A 15,807-nucleotide genomic window follows, 5' to 3' on the forward strand; every position below is an offset into this window, starting at 1 on the left:
GCAGATACTTTCATCTGTATTTTTTATTCTCTGCTCTTCTGTTTCCTCTGGTTTTAAGGCTGATATGTTATTTATACCAACATTGTATTAATGAAAAATAAAGTTGGGTAAGTGAAGACTGAGTGGATAATGTGGATATGGATGTGGATAAGGTTTTAAAACATGCTAAACTGCTTTAAAAGTGTTTAAACATTGTACGCTTGGGGAGTGTGATTGTGTGTACAGCGTCTCTTTATGTCTGTCTCCACGTTGGTTGAGTGTGGAGTAAGTGCATATGAGAGCATGAGGGTGGGAATGGATGTTTGTATCTGTGTGTGCCTGTATGTCTGTGTCTATATGTCAGGTTGGGTATCAGACGCCACCTCTCTGGGGACACCTCAGGCCCTCCAAGGTTTGGAGGCCTATCTCCACCCACCACCACTTCCCCTGCCGGTGGCGGACTCCCTCAGGTGTCGGTGTGTTGGTGGTTCTTTGTGTCTGGGGGTGGGCGTCCGGGTACACACCGGCTCACTCCTTGGCGGCCGCTTGTCGGGGCCTGGGGCCTGGGGCTCGCTCGGGCCCCTTTGGAGGTGGGGTGCCCCCGGCCTCTCGGCCTGGGGCTCGGTCACTCAGGCGCAGCTGGGGGCCGGCGGAGCTCACGGGCGCGTCACTGCAACTCCCCCTGACTTCTGCTCCGCGGCTGCTGGGCGAGCCCTCATCTGGGACTCTCCTCAGCTCTTACTGGGACAGTGGCGCGGCTGCCCCTCTGTTGGTCTTCCATGGTCTCTTGTGTTCTGGGGGCCTCTGGATGTCTGGAGTTTTGATCTCCTCCATACCCGCTTCACACCCTGGAGGACGGGGCTGTGGCCCCCCCACACTCCCTAGCAGATCATTACATGGAGAAACCTTTGGAATACAAGCATGCTGATCCACACAGGTATGCACACATGGGTATTCACAGACGCGGACTAAAGCTTTCTTGGCTGCTGCCTCAAAGCACACTGTGCGCTGTCTATCTTGCGTGCTGCACAATATCGTTTATTACTTAGTAAATACTGATATCTATGACTAGCTAGTTTATTGTGATGGTGCTTTGTTTTCTCTATTATTATGTTGCTCTTTGTTGTTTGCTGTCTCCTCTGTTTGTTTTTTTTGTTTGTTTTTTGTTTTTTTCTCCATACAGGTGACCCAGGAGTTCTTTTTTTTTTCTCTCTCTCTTCCCCCCCTTCTCACCGTCTCTTCTCCTCTTTGGTTTTCTTTCTTTCTTTCCCCCTCTTTCTCTCATTCATTCCCCCTGTCCTATTTATTAAAAAAAAAAAAAAAAAAAAAAAAGACAAAGGATGAACTGAAGCTCTGCCATCACGTAATGTCGCATACTGCTGTTTCTGATGTCATTTAAGAAAAAAAAAAAAAAAAAAAAAAAGTGTTTAAACATCACGGTTCACATTGAAACACATTCATGTTTTTATCCCCACTGGATACAAATTGAGGCTCTGCCCTTTATCTGCTCATTATTATGATGAATCCTGATATCAGAGCTGTATTTATAATGGCCAGATGCAGGGTGGTGGACTGATCCCCGGTGGCTAAAACTGGTTTTTGGTATACGAATATCACCTCTCTGATTGGGAGGGAGCCTGGGCTCGCCTCAAGGCTTGGGTTCAGGAACTCCCTGGAGTGAAAGGGTGGGGGAGGGCGTTCTTGTATCACCCTGGTTAGGTGCATGTGAGCTGGGGTTTTCCTACAGGTTATACTGGAGGTCCTGAGTGTCACATATAATTGTGCACATGAAAATCAGCTCCGAGTACTTGACCTGCTTGGAGTTCCTGGTGGATGCTTGAAGGTGGTGCAGCTGGAGAGTCTTATTTTTACTACTTCTTGTAGGTACTGGCAGTGAGAGCTGGGTGTTTTATTGCTGAGCTAACCGCAGCTTTTCCATAAAGAACGCCGTGTTTGAGCATAAGGCGGTCGACACAGTCAGTCACGGTTGATGATCAGAGTTTGTAATCAGAACAGTTTCTTCTTACTAAACGCAGCATCCAGCACATGTGATACATGAAACTTTTAATAACTTGTTGCTTGTCAGTAATGGAAGCTGTGATGATGAAGAGGGAACTGCTGCCAGGTCCAGTTTCATTGAACAGCCAAGTTCAATAAAAGTACTAAAACACTGCCTTCATGTTACATTCGGTTGTAATCCCTCTGTAGATGCTGACAGTTACCCGCATCACTGCTCAGGCCTTTAAAGTCAGCTGTGATATTTAAATGAGTCAAATGTTTAACATAGTCGTAAATGAGAGTGTCGGCCTGATCCTCTGAGCTCATTAACAGCTGTTTACTCAGAGAGACGTGGTTCCTCACAGGACAGCCACCACAAACATGATTATAAAAAATATTATGCATCACTGAAGATTAAATATTACATATTATTGTCTGCTAATAGTGAGGATCTAGATGATAAATATAGGAAAAAATTCTGAGAAATAAGCTTCCTACAAAAGGTATCAGGGTGAGGGGTTCAGTCATTCTGGAGTTATCAGTCCTACAGATTGAAAGAAGTCAGTTGAGGTGACATCTGACGAAACCCCCTCCCTCGCAAAACACCCACACAAACACACCCACCCACACCCTGCATGTTTTGTGGGTGAGGCTGGAGCCTCCGGGGCAGACGCAGTGTTGATTATGTCTCTTAGCTGGCGTGGGAAAGTCTCTGTGTCCTTCCAGAAGAGTCTGTGGGATATTTTGTGATGACATCCAGCAGAGATGGAGGCTGTTTATAATGGAGTGTGATGATATACAATAAATAAAAACACAGTATTTACCCACAGGAGCTGTGTGAATCCTGAGCGTGTTTTCAACATGCTAACTATGCTAAATCTTTGATCACTGTTGTGCATGTTTCTCATCTTTAATAATCAAACCTAGAAGTGAAAGGCCAGCCTCTGAAATATGAGAACTGTGTTTAAAACTGTCTGTAATTCTAAAACGGTTCAGACTTAAGCTGCTTAAGTAATGAGGCGGCTCAGCTGCTGCGTCAGCCTCTTATAACCGTCCACATTACAAAAACTTGCAGGGACGACTCTTTGGGCCACGAGTCGCTGCTCGTTTGAACACTTTTGTCAGACAAACAGCAGCAAAGTGAGAAACGGCAGCAGGCCACACAGCTCCACAGCTGTGGATGATTCAGGACGCAAAGCACCTGTGGATCTTTTCTCGCCTGCTGAGGTCCTAATTAAACACAGCGTTCAGTGTTACATGTTTTCTGTGGGGTGAGCGGTGTGTAATGCAACAAAAAGAAAATGAGCTTTCTGTTGTTTTTTTTTTTAATTCATATTTTTATTAAGGTTTCAAAAGCAGGCATTCACAGTATGTACATCATGTAAGCATTCTTCATACTTAGGTTATCTGACCTTAAATACTGAAATAGTATTTTAATTTACATCCAAGTCATAAGGGAAGAATACTTACAACGATAGAAGTAATTGAAACCATCACATAATCCGAAAATCAAAAAACAAAACTAACAAACCTAAGAAAGAGAAAAAAAACAAAAACAAAAACAAAAACAAAAAAACACGGATGTGTTGGTATGGGGTGATCCTATAAATATATATACATACATCATAATTATTGGTTTGTAATAGTAAAATCTGGCCTATGAGGCGTGATATATTTAACCCAGTTTTCCCAATATGATGTAAATTTCTCCAGCTTGTGGTTAACAGAAGCTGTTATCTTTTCCATGTTATAAATTTCCATTGTGATTTCCATCCATGTACTTATGTTTGGGCTCTCTGGGGATAACCATTTTCTGGTGATATTCTTTTTACAGGCCACCAATAAAATATTTATTAAATGTTTATCATATTTAGGCCATTCCTGAGGTATATATCCAAAGAACATAGTCTTACTCTCGAGAGGTATTTCACGTTTAAAGATATCCTGTAAGGCATTATGTATTTCTCTCCAATAATCCCTCAAGATTGAGCAGTCCCAGAAAATATGGTAATGATTTGCACTTTGATTTCCACAGTTCCTCCAACAAGCAGGGGGGTTATCATCATAATGAGACTTCTGAGAAGGTGTTATAAAGTATCTAATTAGGCACTTCCAGCCAAATTCCCTCCACTTTTGTGAGCTGGTACACATCCACTGATACCTCCATATTGCCGTCCATTCTTCCTCTAATATTTTTATCCCTCCTTCCTTCTCCCATTTTGTTCTAATATATGAAGTCGAATGTGGTTTCAAATCCATTAGACCCTTATAGAGACATGATACAATTCTATCAATAGTTTCTGAGTTATAGCTTTTTATAAACACACAGGGCTGTTATGCCCTTACCTGTCCAGTCCTTGAATCTAGAATCCAGTTCATTAGGTTTGAACTCTGAGTCGTAAGCACACCATTTAAGAACTGTAATATTGGTCTCGAGTTTATATTCCTTTATAATAGTTCTCCATGTTTTAAGGGTCCTTTTCACCCACATGTTATCAGTATTTTTTATATAGGTTTGTAAGTTATTGTCAGCTAGAGTTGCCTGAATAGGTATAGACAGCATTTGTTCCTCAATGGTTTTCCATTGGGCAGTGTATGATTGGTTGAAAATGAGCTTTCTGAACACTAAAACACGACCACACGACCCTGCTGTGAGAGTCTAATCCTGCTGACTCCACTTCAGGCTGCAGCTGGTCTGACTCAGTGTTCCTGGTCCTGGTTTAAGTGACCGTTCAGGTCTCAACATCTGCAGAGCAGGTAAAGGCTGATGTTAGAGTCCAGCAGCAGGATGAGATCCTTCCTTGGAAGCAGCTGAGTGTGGAGAGGAGATTTATGTAAACCAGCTGAAGGTAAAACAGTGTTCAGTTTGAGGGTGACCTTGGGGTCCTTAGGGACTAGTAGAGCGCTATACAGGCCATTTACCATAAACTGCACATGCTTACAGCCACCACTGCCACTGTGCAGTCCTGGTAAATGTGATGCTGTTCTATGAAAGCGTACGTACGCTTTGACTTCTCGTCCGACCGGCTCAACAGACGAAAGCATAAAAAGAGTCATTGTTTATGTTTCTGCTTCCAGCTGCCTGCCAGCTGTGGTTTTCATAACAGGAAATATCAAAGTTATAAAAGGTTTAATGCACTGAGTGCTGTCACACTGATGTGACACGCAGAAACTTGACATGTTAACCACGTACTGGATTTGACAATCTGACACTCACTGTTAACTCTTTCATTTTCAGATGAATTTACAGGGACAACAACCCGTGAACCTTTTTGCTGCCTCGATGGCTGTTATGGTTGAAGAGATGATCCTCTCACTAACTGCGAGGTTCGATTTTCCAGCAGTGGAAGTCAATACTGACACTAATGAACTCACTGAAAATCCTCATAAGATGCAAGAGAACAGGACGGGAATCTTTAAGGGTCTCATCGTCGCTTGACTAAAGATTTTCACACATTTTATAAAAAGCCAGAGATTTTTAACACCACATAACGACTACAACCCTGACGTCACAATGATGACCCTGAAATAATGAAGATGATGGTAATAATAATGAAATGGCTAACCCAGAGTCTGGACCTGAAATCAATCGTGAGTCTCGGGGAGATCATCGAGGACAAACCCCGGATACGAACAGGTCTGTAACATCAGGCGCTGGTGTACTGAAGACCTAAAATGCTGCCTGTGTGAGTGAACAGAGGTCACTAAATCTGACCGTGACCTCGAGCACTGTTTGGACCCCTCAGGTGATCAGTGTTTGACTAAACACACTGATCATAAGAGGAGTGATGCTTGTGAGCTGTGGACAGACAGATGATGAGCTTCTCCATGACATAAGCTCGGTGATCGCTCAGTCAGGTGAGCAGTTGTTCACAGATTTACAGATTTAATTATTCAGATCTACAGTTGGTGTGTAATCAGTCAGATTAAGTCCTCACGTGTAGCACTAACAGCAGGTGTGTTTCAGTCCTGCCACGGACGCGTGAATCAGTGCCGTCATCTGTGGAAGGTGTGCTGGTCGAGCAGGAAAGGAAGAAGATGTTCGTGGAAGTTCATCCAGTCAGTGCCAAGAACTCTGCTCATCTGAAACACGTGTAACAGTGCAACACAACGTTTGGATCTGATCATGCCCAGAACTAACAGGTCAGCAGTTACACAAACTGCACCTGTAATGCTTCAACATTTACCGTGCTCACAGCATATCCATTCACTGTGGACCCCTCGCTGATTAGAGTGGGCTGTAACAGTGACCCCGGGTGCAAAAGGGTGCGTTCACTGGCCTTTTTTCTGGGTTTTCCTAATCAGCGAACACTGACGTCCATCCTTTATCCTGAGCTTATCTGGGTTATAACAGCTCTGACTGTCTGTGTATGCTCAGGTCAGGTCACGAGTTTGAAATGAAGGGCACTGGACTCCTTTGGGTTCATCAAGCTGTTTCATTTTATCCCGAGTCCCAGGTTTTTAACCCCTAGAGGAGATCTCCCCACGGAGGGGTTCCTGAGCGTATGAGACCCATGCTGGAGGCTAATGAATCTAACTGTGGGTAAAATAAAAATCAAGGTGGAATAAAGCCATTAGTCATTAAAGAGCTTCATGAGGAGCAAGAGAAAAGAAGTTGAGCTTCACAAACACAGTGTTTGCTTCACGTTTACTTTGTTGGTATCTGGTCCCCTGTTATGTTGCAAGATAAATATGATGACGCACACTCTTTACAGCAGCCAGGACTGGTTGGCAGCTCCATCACTGCTGTCTCTCCTGCTTCAACCACCAAACATCAGCAGATGTAGTTTGGACAGACAGTCGTTCAGGCTGTAGGCTGTTGTGTAGATAAACTGATCCTGCCTCTCTGTGTGTGTCTGTGTTTGCGCTCATTGTGATTTCTCTGCTTATGGCCGTGAGCCCACAGCTCCTGAAGCAGGACCGCGCACGCTTAAAGCCGCCACTCCCACTACGAACTTCTGGGAAATGTGGCGCAGCTGCTTTGTTTTATCAGTGAATGCAGGTCTTTGAAAGTTGAACCTGTTCATCAGAAAAAGGATACAATCGTGTTCCTGAGAGCTGCGATTTCACAGAAAAATTTAAAGTGATGAAAGTTTTAATGTGCATGTGAATACTTGCTGAGTGAGTCTGCTGTTTCTACTTCCAGAGTTAGGTGTCTCTCACACACACACACACACACACACACACACACACACACACACTGACACACACACTGACAGTGAAGACTTGTTGGTTCCTGCTGCAGTCTGTGTCCGACCATCTCGGTGTGCGAGCCTTCCCAGGTCTCAGGTTTTGGTCTCCGGTTTGCAGGAACTGCTCCGACTTTATTTGGTGCTTTAACTGCAGAGATTTCACCTCCTAACCAGCTGCTGTCGTTCGGATCACGGGGACGAACTGACTTTATTCAGCATCATGTTTTTAGCGGAGCTTTTATCTTTGTTCGTCTTTCCTCTGATGATGTTTGCAGTAACAGCAGCACATCAAAACGGTAGGAAATCATCAATAACTCTGATCATTTCTCACAGAGTCTCCCTGATTCTGTGCTCTGACCTCCTTTATAATTTATACCAGCTGTACATGTCTCCAATACCTTGAATCCAGACTATTGTCTCCCATTCGTGTAATTAAAATGTGATGGCGTGCTGTGAACTGCCTGCTCTCACAGCAGTTTGTGGATCCAGCTGCTCCAGATGTGAACTGGAAAAAACTCACTTACAGTCAAAGACACCGGACATAATCTATGAGCTCTCTTTTTGTTTTTGAGATTTGGTTTGTGTATAACGTCAGACGTTTGTTCTAACATTTGTTTTATGATGAAAGTTTTCTTTAAGGACTTGATTCTGTGATCGTTCCCAAAGATGTGACGGGATTATTTACATTCATTTCATGTTCTTCTGTTAAGATCGGTGGGTTTAAACAAGTATAAGAAAAGAATTCAAACTTTAATCTCAAGTATATAATGTACCTAATAAAGTGACTCACTGGACACTTTATTAAGTACATTGTTCAGCTCTCACTCAATTCTCAAATCACGTTAGCCTTTCTCATTGTTTCCACACACGTCACTGCACCTTGAGGCGGCTGTTGTTGTGATTTTATATAAATAAAATTGAATTGAATGAACTTCTCATTAGAAACAGATCCTGATCCATCACTTTCCTGAATACTTACCAGCATCACATTTGTGCTTCCAGTCAAATCACATCAGTGTGACGCTGAAACTGCCTCTCAGGACAAAGCAACATGAACACGTTTATAATAATGTCACACTATTAAGCATCATTAAGGTCATTCATTGTTTATACAGCATACTCCTCTGTAGCATGTCATTATGAATACAGATTGTTTTCTGACTATGATCATTACCACAGATGAATAATCACATCTGTAATTAGAGGCGACATACTAAGAAGGAGGAGTGATTTATAGACGAATTGGCAGAGGTGGGACCAAGTCATTGTTTTGCAAGTCTCAAGTAAGTCTCAAGTCTTTATCCTCAAGTCACAAGTCAAGTCTCAAGTCACTGGTGTAAAAGTCTGAGTAAAGTCTCAAGTCTGAAACTTTAAATTTCAAGTCCTTTCGAGTCTTTAAAAAACAAAAACAACAAAAAAAAGTCGCAGTTATATGTAAATGTAAATATTAGACCATGTGATTTTTAAATCTGTTTTTCTCAACACATGACAAAATAGTGAACTTACAAAATATACACAAATTGTGAAATTGCACCTCTATAAAATGCAGCTCAATTAAACTTAGCTCCAAGAATAAGTTTCACCGACAGTTCTGAGATAAGCTGCATGTTATTCTTGGATGCGCTTGTAGGACCGGCTTTAAAATAGCATGACAAAAATATCATACACATTAAAACTAGACAGTACCATCAACGTAGCCTGGACAACATTTGCTAGTTAGATGAAGTCAGCTATCCAATCGTAGCAAAAGAGAACCTACTTACTTTATGCAACTTCAGCTGTCGGACAAAGTTGAAGTTGTTCCGTCTCTGTCTGGGATTCTCTGCTTGCATGTTTTGCATATTGCATTTCATTTTTTTGTTGACTACTTCATAGTTTATGTACCTGAAAAAAATAACTCCTTGCAGCATTTTTGAGCGTTTTTTTTTTCTTCTTAAAAAAAAATCTGGTTAATTTGATTGGCTGTGCTACAGCTCACGCACACATACGTACGGAGTGTGGTTGGAATAAATGAATGAATGAATTGAATTAATGGTGCACATTTTCTATATAACTCATTCACTGCCATTGACGTCTATAGACGTCAATTACGTTTTTCAATGGGAGGGGCTAGAATACAACCTCGGGCAGCTTGTCAGTGAACATCAGACTGCTTGAAATGTATTTTTCACAAAAAGCTCGTTTTCTCCCTTTTTGTGGTCAAAACAGGCATTTTTGGTGGAACCCACCTCTCTTCTACAGCTGATTACTAAAGAATGGAAAATGGTAGAAACAAGCTTTTTTTTTGGATGGAAGAAGAGAGTCTGTTCTTCATTTTGGTTGGTTCAGCGTTTATATGATCATAACACTCAGTTTCCTGTGGCTCTTCAAAAATGAGTAAAAATGCTCAAAAACCCTGGCAGTGAATGAGATAATATGTGTGTTAAATTTTAGAGATGGGGGTGAAATATCAAGTCTTTTCAAGTAAACCGGTTCAAGTCCAATTCAAGTCCCAGGTCACTGGTGTAAAAGTCCAAGTCACAGTCTTAAAACATTTTTTCAAGTCAAGTCTAAAGTCATAAAATTAATGACTCGCGTCTGACTCGAGTCCAAGTCATGTGACTCGAGTCCACACCTCTGTGAATTGGTGAATGATGAATTAAGCACTTTCTAATAGCTTACTAATAACTTAATGATACTTAATGATGCTTAATAGAGAGACATTATTAAAGTGCTGCTGACACGTTCTCAGAAGAGGTGCAGCTGCAAAAATAGAAACACAGACTCTCAGTCTTGTGTCACAGGTGCCTGACATGGCACTGCAATTACACACGAGCATATGCTATATGCTATATATATATTCACCTACCACTTTATTAGGTACACCTGGCATGTGTTGGGTAGCACCCATTTTTGCTTTTCAGAGTTTGATTCATTCTTTGTGTCACAGATTCAGAACAAACTGCTCGTTGGTTTCCGGTTTAGAAATGAAGAAATGTTTATAGTTTAACTGCATACAACATCTGTGTATTAATATAAAATAGAAAACATTTTCTTAAATGAAAAAATATATAAATAATCTCATGTACAGTCAAAGGTCAAAGTCAAATAAAATAATATATCTTCAATCTGAACTAAGGCATAAAAAATGTAGCTTGACTCTTCTTAGAAAGCTTGCTGACATTAATTGGAGTCAAGTACTATTAATTTATAATAATATTTCAGTATCCACTTTAACCACCCTCAGCTCAGTGTCTCAGAGTCGTCTGTGTACATTTTTACTGGCTTTTAAAACCAAACTTTTATTTTATATTTTCAAATATTCACGCAGTTTGATCAATAAAATATTTTAACTAATTTCACTTTTAATCTAAAAAATGGTATGAAAGACAAATATAGTCTAGTACACCTCATGCCCCCCTTTAGACTCGCCCCTGTTCTCCATGTAAAACAGGACGGCTGCTGTCGGCGAGCTGCATCATTTAAGCGTCTCAAAGACTGAGGGAACAGGTCATCTGCAGATGTGTGTAAAACAAACATCGGAGGATGGAGCAGCGACAAAGTTTGCTTTTCTGCATGTTAGAGTTTGATGATCAGGAGCTTTGATGAAGGACTTTAAAGGTTTTAATGTTGATCACAGAACAGATTTGTATCTTTAAATCAGCCTGAGCTCTTCGTCTCAGTCTTCACTGTGTGTAAATTCCACGTTAAACTATCGCAGCCTCATCATCACTGCTACTGCTTATCAGTGTTTCTGTTTATAAGTGGAGGCTGTTTGGCTTTGATGTTGTCAGACCTTTTTCTGACAAGCTGCCCAAAAATATGTTTGCAGGTCTGTTTTTTAGTCACAAATACGGGTTAAACACTAGCTACAGATCCGAGCAATAAACAAAGCATCGAAAGAATTCATGTTGACAATTTTTTATTGAATTTACAGTTTTTCTTGATTGACTTGCCTGTTGCATGACAGCAAAGTCCAAATTTTCCAAACAGTTAAGACACAGGCACAAACTCATCATCAAGGTGACACATTTGGTTTGCAAAAGATGGTTTTGACTGAAAAAACAAACTGTTGTGATGAGCTGTGAGACTCAGACGAGTGGATCAACACACTAGCAGATGTCTTCAGCAGTGAAGCCTGTGCAGGAACAATATGAGTGTGTGTGATGTGCTGGAGGAATGTGATGTTTTAATACTTATCTCTGAATGATCTGCATTTGTTCTGTGTTTAAACATAATGATTTAAATATGTTTCATTCTTCAGGGCGAGGAACCGTCGTGGTGGCTGTATCTGAAGGAAACTACATCATCTTGCCGTGCTCGCTCAGCTCCCAGGAGAGCCTCGTACGAACGCGCTTTCACTGGAAGAAAGACGATGAGCGGGAGGTGTTTGTGTACGACGCCGGCCTCCATCATAATAACAGACGTTCAGGTCAAGACGAGCACTTCAGAGGACGCGTGTCACACTTTTCAGACCAGCTGAAGTTTGGTAACGCCTCCATCATCATCAGAAACACCAAGGTGGCCGACAGTGGAGACTACACCTGTGATTTTCCATTTCATCAGCCGGACAGAGAAACATTTAACGTCACCCTGGTTGTTGGTGAGTCTTTCATTTCTGCAATCAGTCAAGTTATTCCAACCTTGAACAGTATGGAGTGTCCACTTTCTCCTGCTGTGTTCACAGGTGCAGCTCCAAAGCCGTTTGTTGGGATCCTGAACATCAGCGAGGTCGGGGTGCAGCTGAAGTGTGAGGTCAGAGGTGCTTCTCCAAAGCTGAGAGTAGAGTGGAGGGACAGCGATGGGAACATCCTTCCTGCTGAGGAGCCACAGGTGTCACACAGAGACGGCCGCTATGACATCACCCTCCTCACCACGGTGACCAGGACAAACACAAACCACTTCCTCTGTGCAGCCACGCAGGAGGAGCTCAGCCACCGAGCTGCTGACGAGATCTTTGTTCCAGGTTTGATTCCCGCTCGTCATGTTTCAGTCTGTGATGCTGATGTTTGTATGTTTTAAACAATGCTGTGAAAAAGTATTTATCTTCCTTCCTGATTTCATTGTTTTTTGCATATTTGTCACATTTAGATGTTTCAGATCATCAAACAAATATAAATAACAAAGTAATACAAAAGGCAGTTTTTAGATTATTTATCCAAACACAGACACACACTGTGATTAGGCAAATCTTTTGGAAAGCTGAGTTTAATTTTCCTATTTTAAGCATTAATGCTGCCAGAGCTGAAAACCAGAAATGAATAAAAAAAGACAAAAAACTTTTCTGAAAAAGTGAATTAGACCAAAATCTGACAAAGCAGCGCATCATGAAAGAGAAGCTGAGACAAGTCAGTGACATCTATCGGTGATGTTTGGGTACAAACTCGTGTTTAAGGCTTTATGGTTCACACAGAGAGTCATTATCTACAAACAGACAGGAGTTGGAAAAGTGGTGAAGCAGGAGTCGCCGACCTTCCAAAGTTACTCTGAGAGCACATCGGTGGCTCATCCAGGAGGTCAGTAAAGAACCCAGAACAACAGGCAGCACTTGTGTCAGTTTAGGAGAACAGACCAGAAAATCCTCCACACTGGTGTGACGCACTGTTCATCAGTTATCACAGACGCCTGAGCGCTGCAGAGGGAAATACAAGCACCTGTTTTCACACAGGTTAAAGGTCAGGGTAGGACGTTTTTGTTCCTTTAATAAATAAAAACATCACTTAAAAAATCTTATTTTCTGTTTACTCGGCTTATAAAATAAAACATCAGGAAGGAAAAAAAACGTTTTCACAGACGTGTTTGTATTTTTTCATTGATCACAGACGCTGATCTTATTTCTGTGGGTTGAAACTAAACCTGACCTTTAGTGTAACAGCTGGATTGTGTCGTGTGTTTCAGCCCAGCTGTTTGAGTCCTGCCGTGGAGACACCGTGCTCATAGTTTCATTTGTTTCTGGGATTCTTTCTGCGCTCGTCGTTTTGTCTCTCTGTGTGTGTTTCATCTACACTACAGCGTAACTCGCCTTTAAAGGTACGTTTGAACATATTCACACCTGTGGACCTTGTCAAGAATGATGCAGTAACAAATAATAGAGACATGAATGAATAAATGACCAGAGAAAGAAAAGCTGACCTCAAGCTGTCAAACAAAAGTCACACTGAGTTTGTTTATTTTGTTTTTTAATGTCCAAAAAGTATCAGATGAGGGAACGGTGAGGGAACGGTTAGGGAATGGTTAGGGAACGGTGAGGGAACAGTGAGGGAACGGTTAGCGAACAGTGAGGGAACGGTGAGGGAACAGTGAGGGAACGGTTAGGGAATGGTTAGGGAACGGTGAGGGAACAGTGAGGGAACAGTGAGGGAACGGTTAGGGAACAGTGAGGGAACGGTGAGGGAACGGTGAGGGAACGGTTAGGGAACAGTGAGGGAACAGTGACGGAACGGTTAGCGAACAGTGAGGGAACGGTGAGGGAACAGTGAGGGAATGGTTAGAGAATGGTTAGGGAACGGTGAGGGAACAGTGAGGGAACAGTGAGGGAACGGTTAGGGAACAGTGAGGGAACGGTGAGGGAACGGTTAGGGAACAGTGAGGGAACAGTGACGGAACGGTTAGCAAACAGTGAGGGAACGGTTAGGGAATGGTTAGGGAATGGTTAGGGAACGGTGAGGGAACGGTTAGGGAACAGTGAGGGAACGGTGAGGGAATGGTGTGCAGAGTTCCTGTTTGAAGTACAGATGTATTCATGATAACATGTTTTTATTCTGACCAACAGAATTTATTGTGTTTTGTTGTTTTAACAAAATAAAAATTCTCATCTTCACAGGACCAACATTCTTCATGTGTATGTGTGATTTTAAAAGCAGACTTTATGTAATAAGTACTTTTATTTCCTTTTTGCAGCTTCTCAGTGAAACCAGAGACACGATGTTTCTGTGAGGCTGATTTACAGCAGACTCCAGGCTCCAGAACAAAGTTACTGAGGAAAACAGATTCATACCTCAGTGAACTGAAATCCTACGTTTCCTTTGTCTTTATGTTGATGCAGCTTATTACAGGGAAGGAAATACTCTTGCTTTAATTTATGCCATCTTTTTTAATTGCATTGAGAAGCAGTGCTTTCTATGATGATCATGAAATGTGAAAACAGACACTGCATTTGACATGTTGTTATCAGGAAGTGAACTGTGAAGCAGGCGAAAGTGCAGCTGGTTTTAATTCTGTTCGGTCCTGTTACAGGACGTCTGTGAATGTTTTTAGTGTTTGTGCTCCCAGAACTACTGCTCTCATTATTATTATTATTGTATGTTTCATGTCTGCAGACAGACGGTCTCGGTCATTAGTCACACAGAAGATCGTTTCACAGGTCATCCCATCTCAAATCAAAGACACAAACAAACAAACAATTTGAAAACATGAACGTTGTGCTGTTTATAGACGTGTCTGGGTCTATGTTGACTGCCTTTTTAAAATTCTGTCACTATAAAAACTGTTCAAGATCCTTTAAATTTAATATCTGATGCAACGACTGGAGCCCCACTCCTAAAGATCCATATTCACAGAGCCATGTTTACAAATGTGCACATATACAGTAACTAACTGTGGCTGTGTGCAAAATGTACCTCTGCTGTGTAATGTACAACTTTCTTTTCAAAACACGTGTTAGAGGCTTCCTCCTCATCATCATCATTGCCCCTCCCACCTCCCATCCTCTGCCCAGTGTTTTCCTGATGAAGGCAACAAGCAGAAACATGTCGATTGAGTAATTCAGTCGTTCTTGTTCCCACGATGCTGCTCGAGCTTCACCTTCTTTAGGCTATCGCTCTCCTCCATGCACCTTGAGTACAAGTGAAGTTGTGCCAGAGATCTTTGTGTTGCCACGGATGTCGTCCTGATCACATCAGCTCCAGTTTTATGTTTTTACAGAGAAACAGACGCTCAGAGCTCCACATGCAAGCTTGACGTGGTCCAAGGATGAGCGAAGTCCCTGTTTTTTACTGTTATTTAGTCTGTGCTGATACTTTCGCTTCCACTCTGTGGAGGCTTGATGCTCAGGACTTTTAAACATTAGTTTTCTCCTTTTTGTTGGTGAAATGAATGAATGAACTTTCTTGTGGGACAACTAGTGCCTTCATGCTCATGAAAAAACATGAAACATTGTCTCAACTTAAAAATAAAACCTTTTCCAAACTCTGTCTTTTCGTTTTTACAGTTAGTTTCCCTTCTTGTTGATGATGTTTCTGTTAGAACAAAGAGCTGTGTCAGCTTTTTTAGCGTCTGTTCTTAAATGCTGAATATTATTCCATCTTTCATCCTGCAGTCAGCTGTAAAACATCTCAACTCTACATCACAGGCTGACTAAATGTTGCTTTGTTCGCTTTATTTAGAGTTTGATTTTACTCAGACTTCTGCACATCACTCAATGAATTTATGAATATTAAATGCAGTGCTTTTCTGGCGCCCTCTAGTGTCCAAAACTCCAGCATGCAGCAAACAGCAATGAGCTAATGAATTAAATGCAGCCTTTACTGGTCCATTAGAAAGACTTGAAGTCTCCTTCTCTCTGTGAGTTGTGCTGGCCTGTGTCCTGCGGTCCTCCTTGCAGGCTGTCCTATCCCTTCACCTGGCTCTCTGGTTTGGGGTGGGTGCCTCTTTCTTCCAG

The 15,807-nt window shown here is 41.9% G+C and overlaps 1 protein-coding gene across 3 annotated transcripts; it reads left to right on the top strand.

The window, feature by feature from the left end:
- Positions 1–7,211: 7,211 nt before the first annotated feature.
- LOC146575102 (butyrophilin-like protein 1) lies at positions 7,212–15,320 on the top strand. 3 transcript variants are annotated; one of them, XM_085275304.1, is made up of 5 exons: positions 7,212–7,465; positions 11,413–11,751; positions 11,836–12,114; positions 13,047–13,178; positions 14,049–15,320. In XM_085275304.1, the coding sequence occupies exons 1-4, from the start codon at positions 7,390–7,392 to the stop codon at positions 13,163–13,165; spliced, it is 813 nt and encodes a 270-aa protein (XP_085131430.1). In that variant the 5' UTR covers positions 7,212–7,389; the 3' UTR covers positions 13,166–13,178; positions 14,049–15,320. The 3 variants fall into 3 exon arrangements, 2 of the variants coding, with proteins under 2 accessions (XP_085131430.1, XP_085131429.1); XR_014892529.1 differs by having other exon boundaries at positions 11,413–12,114; positions 13,052–13,178; XM_085275303.1 differs by having other exon boundaries at positions 11,413–12,114.
- Positions 15,321–15,807: the final 487 nt, after the last annotated feature.

The sequence above is a fragment of the Mchenga conophoros genome, linkage group LG5, assembly GCF_057382185.1.
Source record: "Mchenga conophoros isolate Kocher_MC1m ecotype Shallow Benthic linkage group LG5, M_conophoros_male_GT1.1, whole genome shotgun sequence".
NCBI lineage: Eukaryota > Metazoa > Chordata > Actinopteri > Cichliformes > Cichlidae > Mchenga > Mchenga conophoros.

Excerpts from the sequence above, each read along its gene's own strand:
- LOC146575102 (XM_085275303.1), top strand. The coding sequence starts at position 7,390 with ATGTTTTTAGCGGAGCTTTTATCTTTGTTCGTCTTTCCTCTGATGATG. Across the intron at positions 7,466-11,412 it reads AACAGCAGCACATCAAAACG|GGCGAGGAACCGTCGTGGTG; the intron begins GTAGGAAATCAT and ends TTCATTCTTCAG. Across the intron at positions 12,115-13,046 it reads TGACGAGATCTTTGTTCCAG|CCCAGCTGTTTGAGTCCTGC; the intron begins GTTTGATTCCCG and ends CGTGTGTTTCAG.